This window comes from Sinocyclocheilus grahami, unplaced genomic scaffold (assembly GCF_001515645.1).
Source record: "Sinocyclocheilus grahami isolate Dianchi unplaced genomic scaffold, SAMN03320097.WGS_v1.1 scaffold96.1, whole genome shotgun sequence".
Taxonomy (NCBI): domain Eukaryota; kingdom Metazoa; phylum Chordata; class Actinopteri; order Cypriniformes; family Cyprinidae; genus Sinocyclocheilus; species Sinocyclocheilus grahami.
Window position 1 is genome coordinate 2322776 of NW_015505275.1, and position 16212 is coordinate 2338987.

A 16212-nucleotide genomic window follows, 5' to 3' on the forward strand; every position below is an offset into this window, starting at 1 on the left:
TCATTGGGTAATTATACTGTATATAAATTGCGGGCATCAGGGAGCCACTATTAGAACACTTGCTGGGTTATTTTGACCCAGCTGGTTGGGTTAAACATTTTTTACCCACCATGCTGGGTTGTTTAATTTAGGTCATCTATTGTTTAAAAAGTATTATATTTGCTGGCTTAAAATGGACTGGAAATTAAAAAACACACATAGAATTACTAGAGGCAACAGTAATAAATAAAAGATGAACCTTTATTATTAATAAAGAACAGAACACATGGACAAAATACAAGACAAATTGAATTTATTTGGGTGAATGCAGCAGTATTCACCTATTCAGTAGTGCTAATTCTCGTGCCAGTGTGTCGCAGAAATCTGAGCCGGTGAAGGGCTGCTCTTCGCTGGGGGAACTGCGAACTTCAGTCTGCGGCCTCGCGTTTCACTCGTAACGATTGCTGAAAGATGCCGTGACTGACTCCATAACCTGCCCAAATGCCCATAAACAAACAGTACTGAGATTAGAGAACATATTTTAACATTCAATTAAACTCAGTATTATAACGAATAAACTCAAGTAAAATTATAACAAATAAAAACGAATGTTATGCAAGGCAAAAGGTGTTTCCATCGTGCGAAACGACCGCTGCTGACGCATCTGACTGACATCTCGTTCTTATGTTGCACTGCGTAAAATAATAAAATTTACAGAAATCTTGAATCAGAAATTTTGAATATCAGATGATAACTGATTTGGTGCTGATGTCCCTCAAAAATCATGTAGATAGATCTTCCAATGCAGCTTCTTGTTTGCTTTAATCCTGAATGGCAAGTACTGGAAAAGATTTGATTGAAGATGTTAACATTTAGAAAGATATTTTCCAAACAGATTAATTGCTATTTGTCGTAATGAGCATAACATTTAGCAAGTTTCTAATCTTAGTTTTCACTTTATTTCCTAGATTTATTCTTTGTATAAAATGCTTTGGGTGTTACAATAACTTGGCACCAGCGTTTCATAATAGCAACTGATGTTCTCAGAAAACTTGTGCAAGATCATTTGGCTGTTATTCAATAAGCAATAAAGGCATCATTGAGATATTTGGGTGTCATTCTTCTTTAGCCTACATAGTCTTACTTTAAAGATTTGTTTTTATGTTGGAAAATCCAGTTTAACCCCGATTCTGATGGTAGTTATTTGCATAGTTTCTAGTTGGTCCAAGTTGGTCCTTAATTGTCTTCCTTAGATGGTCCAAGTTGAATTAGATGTTTGTAGGGCTGTAGGGTGGTCTGGTAGACCACCTTGTTCCAACAAACCAGCTGCTATATTCCAAAAACCCATTTAAGATGGTATGAAATGTTTTTTCCTCACACAGCATAGAATGTTTTTGTCTTATGTTTATTTACCGAGACATTTCTGTCCTGTTGACTGGCAGTTTTTGGAATTGTACACTGTCTCGAGTTGGTGTGATGAATCAATCAGGAGATTATGTGAACGATAACATCGATAACCTCTTCTCCTGCTCTCACATTGACAAATACCAGTATCAGTCTGGAGCTATAGCACAGCCTATCACAATAGACGAATGCTCGCTGCTTGTGCTCATTTGTGACATTTTAGCTATCTTCTCTGTTCTAAATGAATGATGGCTTCAGTGTTTGTTTCTCAGAACTGTCTCTTGTTCACAGTTACTGTCTGTTTTTCTTCTATTTTTTTCAGTTGTGCTGTGTGAGGTTTAGGTAGATTGCCAGTTCGATAGCTGCCTGTGTTTATGAGGAGATCTCACTGGTGTTAACTCTAAAGCTGAACATTGTTCATAGAGTGAAACTTGGTAGCTGGCAGAGAAAAATAATCCAGACTTTGTGGTTTTATAGGTTTTGTAGAATACCGCAATGACCTTTGAATTAAATGCAGTCTTAGTTATGCCACCATTTTGCTGCAATCCATCACAGAATTACAAAGTCTGGCCAGCTTTTGTTTGTTCACCTTTTCAGAGGAATGCAGTGTGAGACTCTAATGCTTTGAATAGCTGAAATCCACTGCGTTCCAATTAGAGCACAGTCATATTCAGCATCTACAGTGAAAAGATTATCCAGTGTTCCCTGTTTAATAAGACAGACTTTTCAGCAGTTCTGATTGTCGCTCAGCTCTCTGGTTGACCTGCTGATAGAGTCTGAGTAAGCATAGGGCTCAAGAATGACCTCATTCTGAGCTTTTTGCATACATAGCACTGTCCTTTCTGTGTGCCATAGTTTCACGATAATGGTCTCTGGATATAATTCTATTCTGTTGTGTGTGTTCTGCTCTATACTATTCCAGACACAAACATTTAGTTCAGGTTTATTTTCTAACAATCCCTGGACAGAATAGTATTCTATTCTATTCCAGGCACAAACTTTTTTTCATGTATATTAAATAGCTAGTATGGTCTATTCCAGACACAAAATGATTTTATGTTTAGTTTTAAGTTACTGACCCTTTCACAATGTTCTATTCTATTCTAAACAAAAACAATTTGAGTTAAGTTTTATGTTAATAATCTCTTTACAGAATAGTATTAGCCTATATTCTATTCTATTACAGACACAAAAAAGATTTTGTGCTAATGAAGTCTGGACTGCATTCTATTCTATTCTATTCCAGACACAAAAAGGTTTTGTTTAGTTTTAAGTTATTGACCCCTTCACAAAATTCTATTCTATTCCAAAACAAAAAATGGGAACCTTAAAATAACTCCTGAGATTACTTTGAGTGCAGTTTTGTTTTTGTGTTTTGTGTGATATATTTACTATTTTACTAAGGAAGTTTAGTTACATCATAGTCATGAACCATGATTTGCTGCTGGATAGTTAAGAGTAGTTTCACAAGCATATAGATGAAAAACAAAGACATGGACTAAAAGCCACAAATTTCTTAAGAAAGCTCTTTTAGGGAGGAAAGTCTATTGAACTAGATCAGTGGTGGGCAAACTTGGCCCTTCCAGGCCAATTTCCTTCAGAGTTTAGCTTCAACCCTAATCAAACACACCTGGACCAGCTAATCATTGTCTTCAAGACTACTAGAAGGCTACAGGCAGGTGAGTTTATCAGGGTTGGATCAAATCTCTGCAGGAAAGTGGCCTGGAAGGGCCAAGTTTGCCCATCACTGAACTAGATAGTCTAGAACCTTTTTGGCACAGTTTAGGTTAAGTTGGGTCTAGTGTTGTCAAAAGACCGGTACTTCGGTACCAAGTCGGTACTAAAAAAATGAAAACGTTACGGTACCAGGTTTTTTTAAGTACCGGTGGTACCGAGTACCCGTCAACCCGGTTCTTGATGCGCTATCCGAAAGGAGCGCAGATGCGCTCTCTTCATAAAAGCACTGAGACGTGGCGACCTCAAAATGAGGAAACACACCAAACTAACAAAACACTTTAAAGACAGACACCCAGATCAATTGAAAGAGTTCAAGCAGGTAAGTTTCATTTTAATTTTTAGTATTTGTGTTTCCCATACATTGATTTATTTGTGGCGGACCGCCACAATATCAAAACTCACCGCCACAAATAGATTTTCCAAAAGGCTTTGACTTCGTTGAATAAACATGAGTACTGCACGAGTCAAAGTCGAAACCCGGTGTTGGTGTTTTTATATCACTGTATTTCTGAAGGAAACGACTGTCTTCAGAAAATTATGGATGTCATTTTCATTTCATCTTGCCTGTAATGCCTGAGCAGCGTTTGTGAGCTGAGCGCTGCTTTGTGTACAGCGTAACCGGGGTAACCTGGTCTGCCCTGCTCTACAAGTGCCTCCTGCTGGCAGAGAATGAATTTGCATATATATGCCGCCACAAGTAGAGGGCATGTTCTGGGGGAAACACTGCATATTATTCAATATTTTAATTTGAATGTCGGATTGAAATGAACGCTGTTATTAGAGTAGTTAATCATTAGCATAAGCGCGGGTAACGCTAATATAATGATCATTAGAATGAAGTTTCTTTTATTAACTATTTAATGCTCCTATAACTTTTATTAGGGTAAAAAAAACAGGAGGACATGATGATATTTACTATTTTTACACACCAGAGGCTTTTAAATGAATTGTGAATCTAAAATATGCATGTTAGAGAATGTACAAATGGTTAACATTGTTTGTCAGTCAGAAGTTCTGGGCTTTTATTTTTTTTAAATTTTTTTTTAGCTAACTTAGTTGTTACTCTTGGCTGAATAGCTCTAGGTTTTCAAAAGCCCTTTAAAATTAAATATGTACACATTTTGGATTAAATGAAAGTAGTCACAATTTTTAATTAGCATGGTTTTGTGTTTTGCTTTGGTACCGAAATTGGTACAGAGAACCGTGGATTTTCACTGGTATTGGTACCGAATACTGAAATGTTGGTACCGTGACAACACTAGTTGGGTCTGTATTTTAGTTCTGGTATTTCTAGTGTCAGTCTTGTATCAGGTTTAGTATCTTGCTTACCTGTAATTTTCTGCTTTTCTGTTTATTTTTTTTGGGGGGGGGGGGGGGGGGTTCTCTGTGTCAGTGGTTATTTCAGATGCGTTTATCACCAAATGCCCATAAACATCTCTCTTCTATTGATTTGATTGTAGTTGAATAATGTAGAATACCAGAGTAGTTGACAGCTAGAGGGCCCTCTAAACACACACTGGTACACATGCACACACAAACAGTACTTTAACATACCAGTTTCAATTCTTTTGTAGAATCAAGATCATTTCTAAAACTATAAACTCTAACATGATTCTGTTTTTTTTGTTTTTTTGCAGATATTTCAAGGATATCATATTATGCTGGTAAGACAACCTCCTATACTCTCTCTCTCTTACTCTCTGAAATGGATTTCAAATTGATCGGGGGAAATGTCAACCTAACCTTTATCCACCATTTACTGAATGTGAATTGGGTAGAGCATGTTCTCCTGTATAAAGCAGATCAGTACACTCTGTTCCAAAGCCTGTCAGCCTTCTTTGGGCTGCCCATATGACAATGGAGCTGAATTTTAATACCTCCCATAACCAGCTTTTCTCATTTGATGTATTATTCATTTATGTAAAAAAGCTTTTTAATGCTGTAAGAGTTTGAGTTTGGGTTATAGCTGTAATTTTAGGTGATTTTTCTTCTTCTCAGTTTAGTGGTGTTGTGGACGTTGTTCAAATCTATATGTGTAGTTTACTGGTGCATCCTCAATTCATTCAGCGTTTTCTGAGGAACTGCAACATTGTCCAATCACATTCACAATGCCCAACCAATCAGCTGATGTTTCATATTTTTAACCTTGATTTTTTTTTCCATAGCCAAGGGCATTACTGTTGGAGGGAAGGAGGGCATGTTTAGACAGTAGGGTTCCTGTGTGTCTGTATGGCATCTATGGAGACCATTATTAAGCACAAAATGGGGCCTATTAGCTGATATTTGAGAATGCGGTTAGTATATCAGGAAGTGACCTGTTTGCCCTCCCTATAGGGAATGAGTGCTTGGAATGGTAATGAATATCTCTGGCAAACGTGGCAAGGTGAAACTGTTAAATAACAGCAAATCATTTTATGCATTATGCTTTGCAATCAGAAGTAAGTTATGACTCAGATTAAGCACAAAATAATGCACTAATCTGCTGGTATTGAGAACTGTGAGAACAGTTCTTGTATTAAGTTTGTTGACCTTTGTGTTGTGTATCACTGTACTTATCCAAAAAAAGAAAGAAAAGAAAACGAAAGAAAGACATTTATTGAGTTATATAATTAAAATGTTGTAAACCAATTATTAGGCAATGGAATGAAACAAAACTGAAGAAAGACGAAAAAGAGAAGCTGCTGTCTTTTTTTAATTGTATTTTAATGCAAAATTGACTGATTATTATTTTTTAAAGTATCATTTTAAATATTATGTAAACCATTTTTTAAACAGTGTAGCGAATCAGCTCATGGGGAAATATGAATAATTAATCATAACTAGTTATATTTAATTATAAATATTTAGATCTGCTGTAGATATTTAGCTGACCTCTCAGGGTCAACTGTCTGTCAATTCTAAGAACGTTAATTTCCTGGTTAAAGGAAATAACTTTCTTAGTGTACAACTCTACACAGAGCTTGTAGCATAAATCTGCATGATTAAGTGACTCCAGTTATGAGCAAACAATGGACAACGTCAAGTGTGATACAAGTAAGACTTTATTAACCACATAAACACTTAAACTAGTCTAACAGGGTGTCCGGGTTGCCATGGTAACCAGGGGGGCCTGTGTCGTTGCAGACATCCTGGCATCCAGTTTATTGGGTGAGGGGACTGTGACGATTTGTTAATCTAATGAATAACTGATTTGTTAAATCAAATTAATAATTGTGTGTTTGATTGGTCCAGACGCTACAACAGTTATAAAATAAGCTACATTTTTATGTAGGTACACTGCTCTCTACACTGCTCTCTTCTCTTCAATTTCTAATTGATTCTAATTGATACTACTCTATTTCTGCTTTATATTTTTAAACCTTTTTTTTTTTACTTTAATATATACAAATTGAAATGTCATTACAGACAGAATTATAGTAAATATCTAATGTAATTTCCCATAAATGTAGTAAACCAGACAGAACAAGGACTTAACTGTAGTTATTAATCTGGAATGGCATGTTTGGGATTACACAAAAATGCTGAAATATTTCTTCAGTGCATTGCCAAAGTACCTTATAGATCATGGATTTCTTCATGTTCATCAGCATAAAGAAGTATGCAGATTATACAAATCGCAAAGGCTGGACTCATTTGCTAAATAAACTGTTGCTTAATTTGCAGTGATGTTTCATCATTTATTTATGTGCATCTCTGCAAGTATGGGCTGTTGTCAAAAACAGGAAACCGACTTCCTTCCTTGAGCCTTTGTCAGGTAGCTGACGGACATTCCTTCAGTCCCTCTCCACATGAATCTCCACGAGTAGCCCACAGCTGTCCACAGATATCCTCTTTCTACCATCATTCATAAGGTGATTAGGGGTTTTTAGAAATGATAATGCTTTGTATTTAAATATGAAACACAATCCCGAGAATGTAAACAGAATCCGGTCCGCCCAGCTGAATAATTCTGGTCAAACACACACCCAGAAAAACCTGATCGGCCTCTTCTTTTGGCTCTGTGGTCTGTGTTTTGTAAACACGAGCTGGTCAGCCAATAGCAGTTGGATTCACAGAACTCAATTAGCATATTTAAAGAGGCCCCTCCTCTTATTTCAGTTGGCCTGATTCTTTCTCTCTTTCACATCCCTCCTTTGTACGCACACTTTCTCTCCTGACACACTCTGCCGGATTGTGAAAATTACGCAGGCCGTCACCGCAGCGTCTCTCTTAATCTGGATGAACTTCAGAAAGGCAGCTAAAAGGAAGCGTTTTAGCATGTGAGGATTATTCTTGTCGATTTCTGCTTTTGTTTCAGCTTCGCCTGCTGCATCCATTCTTTGGATTACGCCAGACAGCTGTGGGATTTCTCTGTCACTTCTGGATCTTTTTCCACTGCTCTTGCTGGTGGTTTTCAAAAGGCGCTTCTGAGGGAAACGAGACCGGCACACCTCGCGTTTTCGCATATCTATCTGCCATCCTCATTCCCGTAACCACACATCCTTCATGTTTTCACACTCCTGGATTAGAGCTTCGGTCAGCTGACCAGTCACCTTCCTGCAACCTCACACCACGCCTCGTCCCAGGCCTCTGAGGGCCATCCCAGGTGGCCTGGTCACAGTGCGTTGCGGTGGGCCGGGGTCACCCCCTGCTCCCTATGACTGTGCCAGGGAGTCGGAGAGCCGCTGGGCCTGGGAGAGAGACGAAAGCGGAGGCCAGCGGATGGAGAGCAGCGGCTGCAGTCCCTTCCCACTGTGCTGGGCACGAGGAGCCTGCATCTACTCCTACCCTCCCCCTCTGCCAAGTATGTCGCCCAGATACAGCACTGAAGCAACCCGCTTCCAGAAAATCTCCACGATACTGTTTCACACTCTCTCTGTCTTACAGGATGTGGTGTATTGATTTAAAGGTGGTTTAGGAGAAATGAAAGGTGCTCCGATAGGAGCTCTGATATGACTTCTCAGTGGTTTTCATCTCTAGTTTCCGGTACAGTCCTCTATGGTGGTTTTGAATCGAGTGTTAGTTTAATATCTCGGAAGATGACTGCTAGCACATTATCTATATTACTAGGGCTGTGGTGTTACAATGCTACGTTCTTCACAATATTGCATCAGTACCTCAGGTCTTTCTATCAGAAGTTTTTTTTTAGCCCCCCCCCCAGTCAGTCTCTTTCATAAACATCTCTCATGTTTGGTGAAGCATTCTAATGGTCAGGTCCCATTTGACCTGATTATTAATTTATATTTTAATCACCGTGCTGTATCATACCACCATATAGAAAATATTAATATACCATATAGATTATACTACCATTTAAAATTTTTGGGGTCAGTGAATATTATTTGTTAAATATTTGTTTGTTTATTTATTTATAATTATAAAATATATATTTCTTATATGCTCATGAGGGCTGCATTTAGATGATCAAAAAATGCAGTAAAAATAGTAATATTGTGAAGTATTACCATTTACATTTTTTCTATATTAATATATTATAAAATGTAATTTATTCCTTTGATGGCAAAACTGAATTGTCAGCAGACATTACTGCAGTCTTTGGTGTCACATGATCCTTCAGAAATCATTCTAATAGGCTGATTTGGTGCTCCAGAAACATTTTTTATTGTTATTATTAAAGTTGTGCTGTGTAATATTTTTGTGGAAACCATGGTACATTTTTTGATGAATAGAAAGTTCAAAAGAACAGCATTTATTTTAAATAAAATCTTTTCTAACATTATACAGTCTTTTCTTTCAGTTTTGATCAATTTAATTCATCCTTGCTGAATAAATATATTAATTAAAAAACATGTATTTGACTTACCCCAAACTTTTGAATGGGAGTGTACAGTACCAACCCGTTACGCTGCATGTCTACATAATGATTTTATTCCTGATTTTGTATGTTGCCTACATATCGCATGCATTGAGTTATAGACAAAAAAAAGAATACAAGTCGCAGCAGATTTTTTTTTTTAATAGTCTTTGATTTAAATGACACATCAATCTGATTTGAGTCATGTTTTATTCACTCACCAAAGACTGTTTTTACTTGCATTTGCCTGTGGATGAGTGGTCTGTGTGCTTATGTTTATCCTTCTTCATTCCAAAACTGTTCCTGTGTGCAATTCTGGCCAAAGTAATTCAAATTGGCTTTCAAATTTCATTAAATTATTAATTATTTTTAATATGGATGGTTTCAATGAAAAACATCCCCACCAAAGGATCTCTTCTGTAATATAGGGATGAGAATTCAACTCTCTGTCTAAAAGAGCTTCAGCTCATTAGGCTGAGTTTAATGAACAATCAGAGAGCGGCTATCAGCCTGATTATCTGTCCGCTGACATCAGTGCAAGAGCAGTCATGTAGGTGGAGTGTAGCTTCATTACTGAGGGGTGAATTCCCATCGGTGCTTAGCTGTTTGTGTGTGTGTGTGTGTGTGCGCATGCAGCTTGGCACATACTGAATACAAAATATACTGATAATTATTGTCAGTGAGACTTATCTGTGAATTTCATTGAGGGGATGATGAATGATACTGATACAGTATTTTATTTTATCTTAATTGTTTTCAATTTTATTTAATCAGATAAATGTTGATCATTTAAAAATGCTATTAGGGATTCTGATATTAGCTTTCCTATGCAGACTCATCTGAGATTGCTGGACAAGCTACTTTCAGTGCTTTTCTCACATTTTTGCCTTGGCAATAAATATTTTTTTAGAATAAAAATAGTCGTTTTCCTGTGTTATCATTATCACAGTGTGTGTTATAACCTCATTCCTACCCCATGTGAGCATCCTTTTATTTCTTCTCTAACCATCCAGGCCAAATAGATGAAATCAGATTTCCTGCATGGCTTGCTTGTCTCCACCACAATCAGACTGCTTTGTTTCCGTGAACCTTTTAATGGTTTTATTGCCATTAAAAGATGAGAATTAAGAGTGTGTCTGGAGGGAGAATGACAGCTACAGTAGCCATATATGCATAAAAAGATTGGAAAACTGACATTCTCTATAAGCCAAGAACAAAGAAATGAGGACACGGAGAGCAATGACAAAGCAAAAGTCTTGTCCAAGGTTTTAGATCTAGTAGGCCAAAGAAATGTCAGACTCTGCTTTTCTTTTTTAAATTCTTTTCAGCACCTGTCTGTTGAGAAATTGAGTGTGGAATCAGAATAAACTGTTCCAGAGGCACAGAAGCATCCAGTTTTTACTCTCTCTGAGGCCTATACATTTGCTGCAAAGAATCTGTATGCCTGCTTGGGGCTGTTGGTGTCTTCTTGTGAGAGATTGAATGTGTCTGTGCAGTATTACCCTGTGAAAAGAGCCCCTCCACTCATCTTCTCCGTTTAACCTATAGCTGTGGAGGAGGCAAAGAAAGAGACGTTAAGTGAGAAAGAGACATTGAGAGAGACCACTCTCACTATCAGATGTCTCGGCTTACATTTCTTGGGCTCAGATACAGGAGCTTTATGTGTGGTGTCCAGTCTCCCTGCTGGCAAGTGAGCTCTTTGAAAAGACCATTGACTGCTGGGCGAAAGATAAGGTGAAGGCAGCACTGCCAGATAAAATGAATACGACACTGATATGTTTAAGCAGTGTTATCACTTTCATCTGAATGATGGTTTTTAACAATAGTTTTTAGAATGTTTGTGTTCTTGTTTTGTGTGCGTTTTGTTTTCTTTGCTTTGATTTGGCAAGAATGTTTGCTTTTGTTTTGTTTTGTTTGGTTTGTTTTTTGCTTTTGTTTTGTTTCTGTTTTTGTGTGTTTTGCTTTTTTTTGTTGCTTTTTTCGCTTTTCTTTCTTTTGGGCTTTTTTCTTGTTTTATCTTGTTCATTATGTTTTTTTTTCTTCTTTGATTTGCTTTGGCTTCAGCTTATAGCATAGATTGTTATGTTGTGATCAGAGTAGAGGTCTACACGGGTCCAAAAATTCGGACCCGTCTATTATTTTGAAAATTGGACCCGGGTCCGTGCAGAACCGAGAAATGTCAAAAATGTACTACCCGGAACCGACACGGACCGTCAATTATTTGAAAGATGGACCCGAACCCGACCGGGAAGACCCAGACCCGACTGGACTTTTTGAAAATTAAACTTTTTGTCTTACCTAATGTAAGAAGCCTTCTCCCTTGTTACCTGACTGTGATGCACACAATCCTCCTTGCCAAGAAAGTTCCATCCGTGTTATTCCTCTCTTGCCAATTGAAATGCGTAATCCACTCATTATTCCAGTTTCAAAAGTCCACTTGCTGTCACGGTGACGGATGACAAATGCGACTTTGCAGTTTTGCTTTTTTTGTATCTCAAGTCAACTTGCATAATAATTTGCCCATTTGGATTATAATAACGATTGCTCGTCCAGTGCCATGGCTGCTGACGTTAGCTTTACTTATTTGCTATCATCTCTGTGCTCTCTGAGCCGAGTCTGAGCAAATTTTTTTTAGATATAACAACAAGACGGTTCATTCATAATATTATTAAAAAAATAATCAATAATAACTCGCATCACTCATGAAGGTATCCATTATCACCGTGCGTGTGCATTAACTCCGCCCACCCTGCTTCTGATGACGTCGCTCGTGTTTTTTTTCTTCTTTTTTCCACCTTATTTCAAATTACTGACTCACACTTTTCTCATCCTAATTTTACAAGTTGAAAGTTACAAAACAACACACGTACAGCGCTGACTGACTCTGATAACGGCCGGGTGTTCTCCGAGTCCGATCGACTCGGGTATTACACACAATGTTAAACAGACCCGGGACCCAAAGTAATAGATTGGGACCCGACCCGGACCCGGCTGACCATTTCAAATATAGCCCCGAACCCATACGGATCCCGGGTCTGGTCCCGGGTCCTCGGGTCTCGGGTCCTCCGTGTAGACCTCTAGATCAGAGTACCTGTGTTCCATCTCAGCAATGATCTTTTGAGCCTCTATACGTCAGTTCAATAAAAGGAAACAAAGGATTTGTGGGGTACACATTATAACCATTCACACTTTGGCAGAGATTTTGGAAAATCCTACCAAAGGCAATGAGTACAGAAACAAAGCTTCTCTCTCTTGTCTCTAGTTCAGTCAAGGGCATTCATGTGAATAATTTTATGCACAGTGAATGAAAGATCATTCAGTCATTTAAAAAAAAAACGTCATTCATTGTAATGTCACTGGACCCATTTCCTCTATGGAAATAACACCGCTAAATATAATACTCCTCTAGTTCAGTCAAGGGCATTCATGTGAATAATTTTATGCACAGTGAATGAAAGATCATTCAGTCATTTAAAAAAAAAAGTCATTCATTGTAATGTCACTGGACCCATTTCCTCTATGGAAATAACACCGCTAAATATAATACTCTCAGGTGTTACTGTGCAAGCCATATTTAGTGTCAGGATTCATAATGTTTAGGATCAAGCAAAAGATCTGAGCTGAGTGTGCAGCTGGCTTACGAAACCCCCCATTGTCCAAGACAATATTAAAAGCCTTATGCATACTAAGATATTTCCTCTTGTATATGAATGAATGATGCATTTATATAGCGCTTTATTGTGTATTGTTGTACACCCAAAGCGCTTTACAATCATGGGGGGGGGGGATCTCTCCTCAACCACCACCAGTGTGCTGCATCCACTTGGATGGTGCGACGGCAGCCACAGGACAACGGCGCCAGTGCGCTAACCACACACCAGTTACAGGTGGAGAGGAGAGAGAGTCATAGAGCCAATCCAGTGGTTGGGGATTATTGGGAGGCCATGATTGACAAAGGCCAAAGGGGCAATTTGGCCAGGACACAGGGGTTACACCCCTACTCTTTACGAGAAGTGCCATGGGTTGGGGACCTATATATATATATATATAATTGTTTTTTTTGTTAATTATTTATATATATATATATATATATATATATATATATATATATATATATAATTAACGAAAAAAACAATTTTCAAACAGAATTTTTTTGAAAAACTCGGACTGTCAATGTAAATAAAATAATTCAAGTCTGCATGAAACGGAAGTTGTAGTGGTCTTGTCTTCACTATTGTGACGTACAAGTGAAATGGCTTCTTTAATGAGAAAAAATGTAGGATGGGATGTAATTAGGTCTATCAGGAATTGATTGGATCATTGGATCATTGTCGCTTGCTATTGCTGCAATCTCATGTGAGTGACAGATTTTACCTCCCTTGCGCCAGTGTATATGTCAGCGGAGAAGAGAAAGATATGTCGCATGAAGGAGGGGAAGTTGTTTTAATTAAAGATTACCAGGGCACATGAAATTTCAAAGATTAATGGTGTGCACAGATAAATCATTTACAGTATATTAAACACTGCAGTATTTAAAAAAAAGGCAATTTTTCATAGTGACTAACTGAAATATATTAGGTGATTCTGTGATTCAAGAGCTGCTTGTTCTTCAGTAAAACAACAGTTGAGTTAAAATTAAAATATGATACTAGTTTGAATACATCTTGATTTTCAGTATTTTAGCATTTTATGCCATATTTTTTTCTCTGCTTAAAATAAAAATGATCTTGAAGGCATAACCTGGCTATCTTATAATGTATACATAGACATCGTAAATATGAGATGTGTATTTGTTGTGTATCTTGTGTGGATAATTGAAGTATTAAGAATTTTGAGTTTTATTTATATCAGAATATAGTAGATATATATAGATCCAACATTCAGTTGCTGTATGCTAGAATTTGATTGTATTGTAAATGCTAAGCTCCAGTGTTTTCAGTCAGATATGTGTGTGTGTGAACTCCTCCTCCTGGCCAAGGTCCCATTTAACCACGTGTTTACACTTGTGGGTGAGTTCAGCCGCGTGTGTGTGTATGTAGTCCGGTGCGAGTGCTTGCGGTCTATCAGCTGGTTTAACACAAGTGTTGTGATTTTAGGGCCGTTGAATCCAGGTCTTTGACTCATGACCGTCTTGTGAGGACGTATTGTGTATTCTACTGGTCTCCTCAGGACAAGCGGACAGGAACTGGATCTCTGGTTACATGAAGCATGGGCCAGTCTGCTGGACACATTATGATAAGCAGGATATGATGTCACACAGAGGAAGCTACTTAAATGAATTGTCTGTTTGAATATGTGTGAGAGGGCATTTATATTTGAAATGTGAACAAAAAGACTGACCGTAGTGACAACATGGAGTTTACGTTTTGTTGACGTCCTTCGGACCCACCAGAGTGCATGTGTGCTTTGGACTTAAGTTGCTTCGCAGGCTCATTGTTCGTGTCTTTAGAGGGCCGTTTAAGCCCTGAGCTATTGAGATCCACGCTGGCGTGTACCTGCTGGCCCTTTTTCAGAAAAGGTAGGAGAGGGGCTCAAAATGAACTGAAACTATCTAAAACTTCATTAAATGTGTCCTATATGCTTACCGGTTGTTTCACGCTGATTTCATTTCCTGTTTGCTGAGTTTGTGTATGCGACCCTAATTTTGTTTGTCATTGTACTTTTTTGTGTCATTTATAGATGTAAATTTATTTGAGTGATTGTAATGGCAAATATTTATTACATTACTATTCCAATTTTCTCTTTTGAGTTCTTAATTCTGATTGGTCAGTAATGATCGATGTCCAGTGCAACCGACCACTCATCTGCTTCGTTCTTGGTTTATTTTATTATGTTGACCATGTAGGCTTATCGTCACCTTTACGCTTAGCTGTTCATCTAACCAGAGCTGTAGACACATCGTGGGAATGTTTCGGGCTGATTTAGCTGACATGAAACAGTCAGCCATTGTTGTGTTGACCTTGCAGCTCTGGAATGCTATAGTTTGCCATCATGGATTGTTGTACTTGAAGCTCTTCTGCCAGAATATCTGACACTATCATAGTCCCCAAGGCCACTTGTCTGGCATGCTTGCAGGAGACATCTGTCTGTCTGAAGTGTTGGTGTCTGGACCTTTTCCTTTATTTCCTCCCAGGAGTCCAACCTCCTGTTAGCGTCTGCAGCATCCTGCTGTAAATTTTGCTCTGACAGTTGAATATCAAGCTGATCGGACAGTCTTCTTTATCAGTGTCGATCCAAAGCCTTGGGATTGCTTTGCTGCCATTCATTGTGTTCAGGTGACACCTCTAAACTGACTTGACTGAGAGCTTTCATTGTCTTGTCAGTGTGTTTTGTGAATGTTTGTGCTCTGATAAATGGGTTTTTCTTTTTATTCTGAACAAGAATATTCCATTATGCAGTGATCTGATTAGTATTATTATTAGGGATGCACCGATACCACTTTTTCCATTACTCGCCCGATACTGGTACTTTTATTTTTGGTACTTGCCGATACCGAGTACCAATACCGATATTTTTATTGCATTTGTACATTTTTTAAATATTGGGTACAGAAACCAAAAGGGTATGTATAATGTTAGTTGGTTAACTTCATTTATCAAATAGATAGTCAAACCAAAATTTATTCAGACATCTTCAACATTTCTCACATTATATTCGCTATAGTTTAGAAAATTGTAATAAAATATGACAAGAACTCAGAGTTACACTGTGTCAGAACAAATTCATCTTGATAATGTTAGATCATTTTGATAGAAAGGTATGTAATGGATTATAATCAACCAAAATAATTCAGACAGCTGTTAGTATGACAGTATTTACACAACTATCAATACTTTGTCGGGCAACCCTTAGCCTCAATGACAGTCTGTAGTCTCCTGGGCATGCTTTTATCCAGCTTCACGCAAACCTCAACTTCAGTTTTTTTCCCAGACTCGGTCTGAATAATTTTTGGACCCAAATTTGTATCAATTTTACCGGTAGTCCACTGTATGAAGAATTTTTGGGTATGATTTGTCACAGTTTACTTAATTTTGCTATCCTCACTTACATAAATGAACTATAGTGTCCTGCACCCACTAGTAAAAAAATATAAAAATGTATATCTGGTCTCTGAATCATTTTTGGTTTCACTGTATATCCTTCGTTTATTTTCACACTTAATTATGCCCATTAAAATGTATTTTACAAGTTTTTGTTACTTTCACTGTTTTTTTGCTCTACGGTACATCATCTTTAATTTAATAGCATTAGATTGGCGGCTTAGTACTGTAATCACACGCTTTGCTGTAATAATGCAG

At 37.8% G+C, this 16212-nt stretch overlaps 1 protein-coding gene across 1 annotated transcript in view; it reads left to right on the forward strand.

Moving 5' to 3' along the window:
* Window positions 1-7333: 7333 nt before the first annotated feature.
* LOC107587873 (focal adhesion kinase 1-like) overlaps window positions 7334-16212 on the forward strand; it is a 65848-nt gene continuing 56969 nt past the window's right edge. Inside the window, exon 1 of the mRNA XM_016275832.1 lies at window positions 7334-7903. Coding sequence (XP_016131318.1) covers window positions 7822-7903 — 82 coding nt within the window. The 5' untranslated portion in view covers window positions 7334-7821. The remainder of the gene's footprint in view (window positions 7904-16212) is intronic.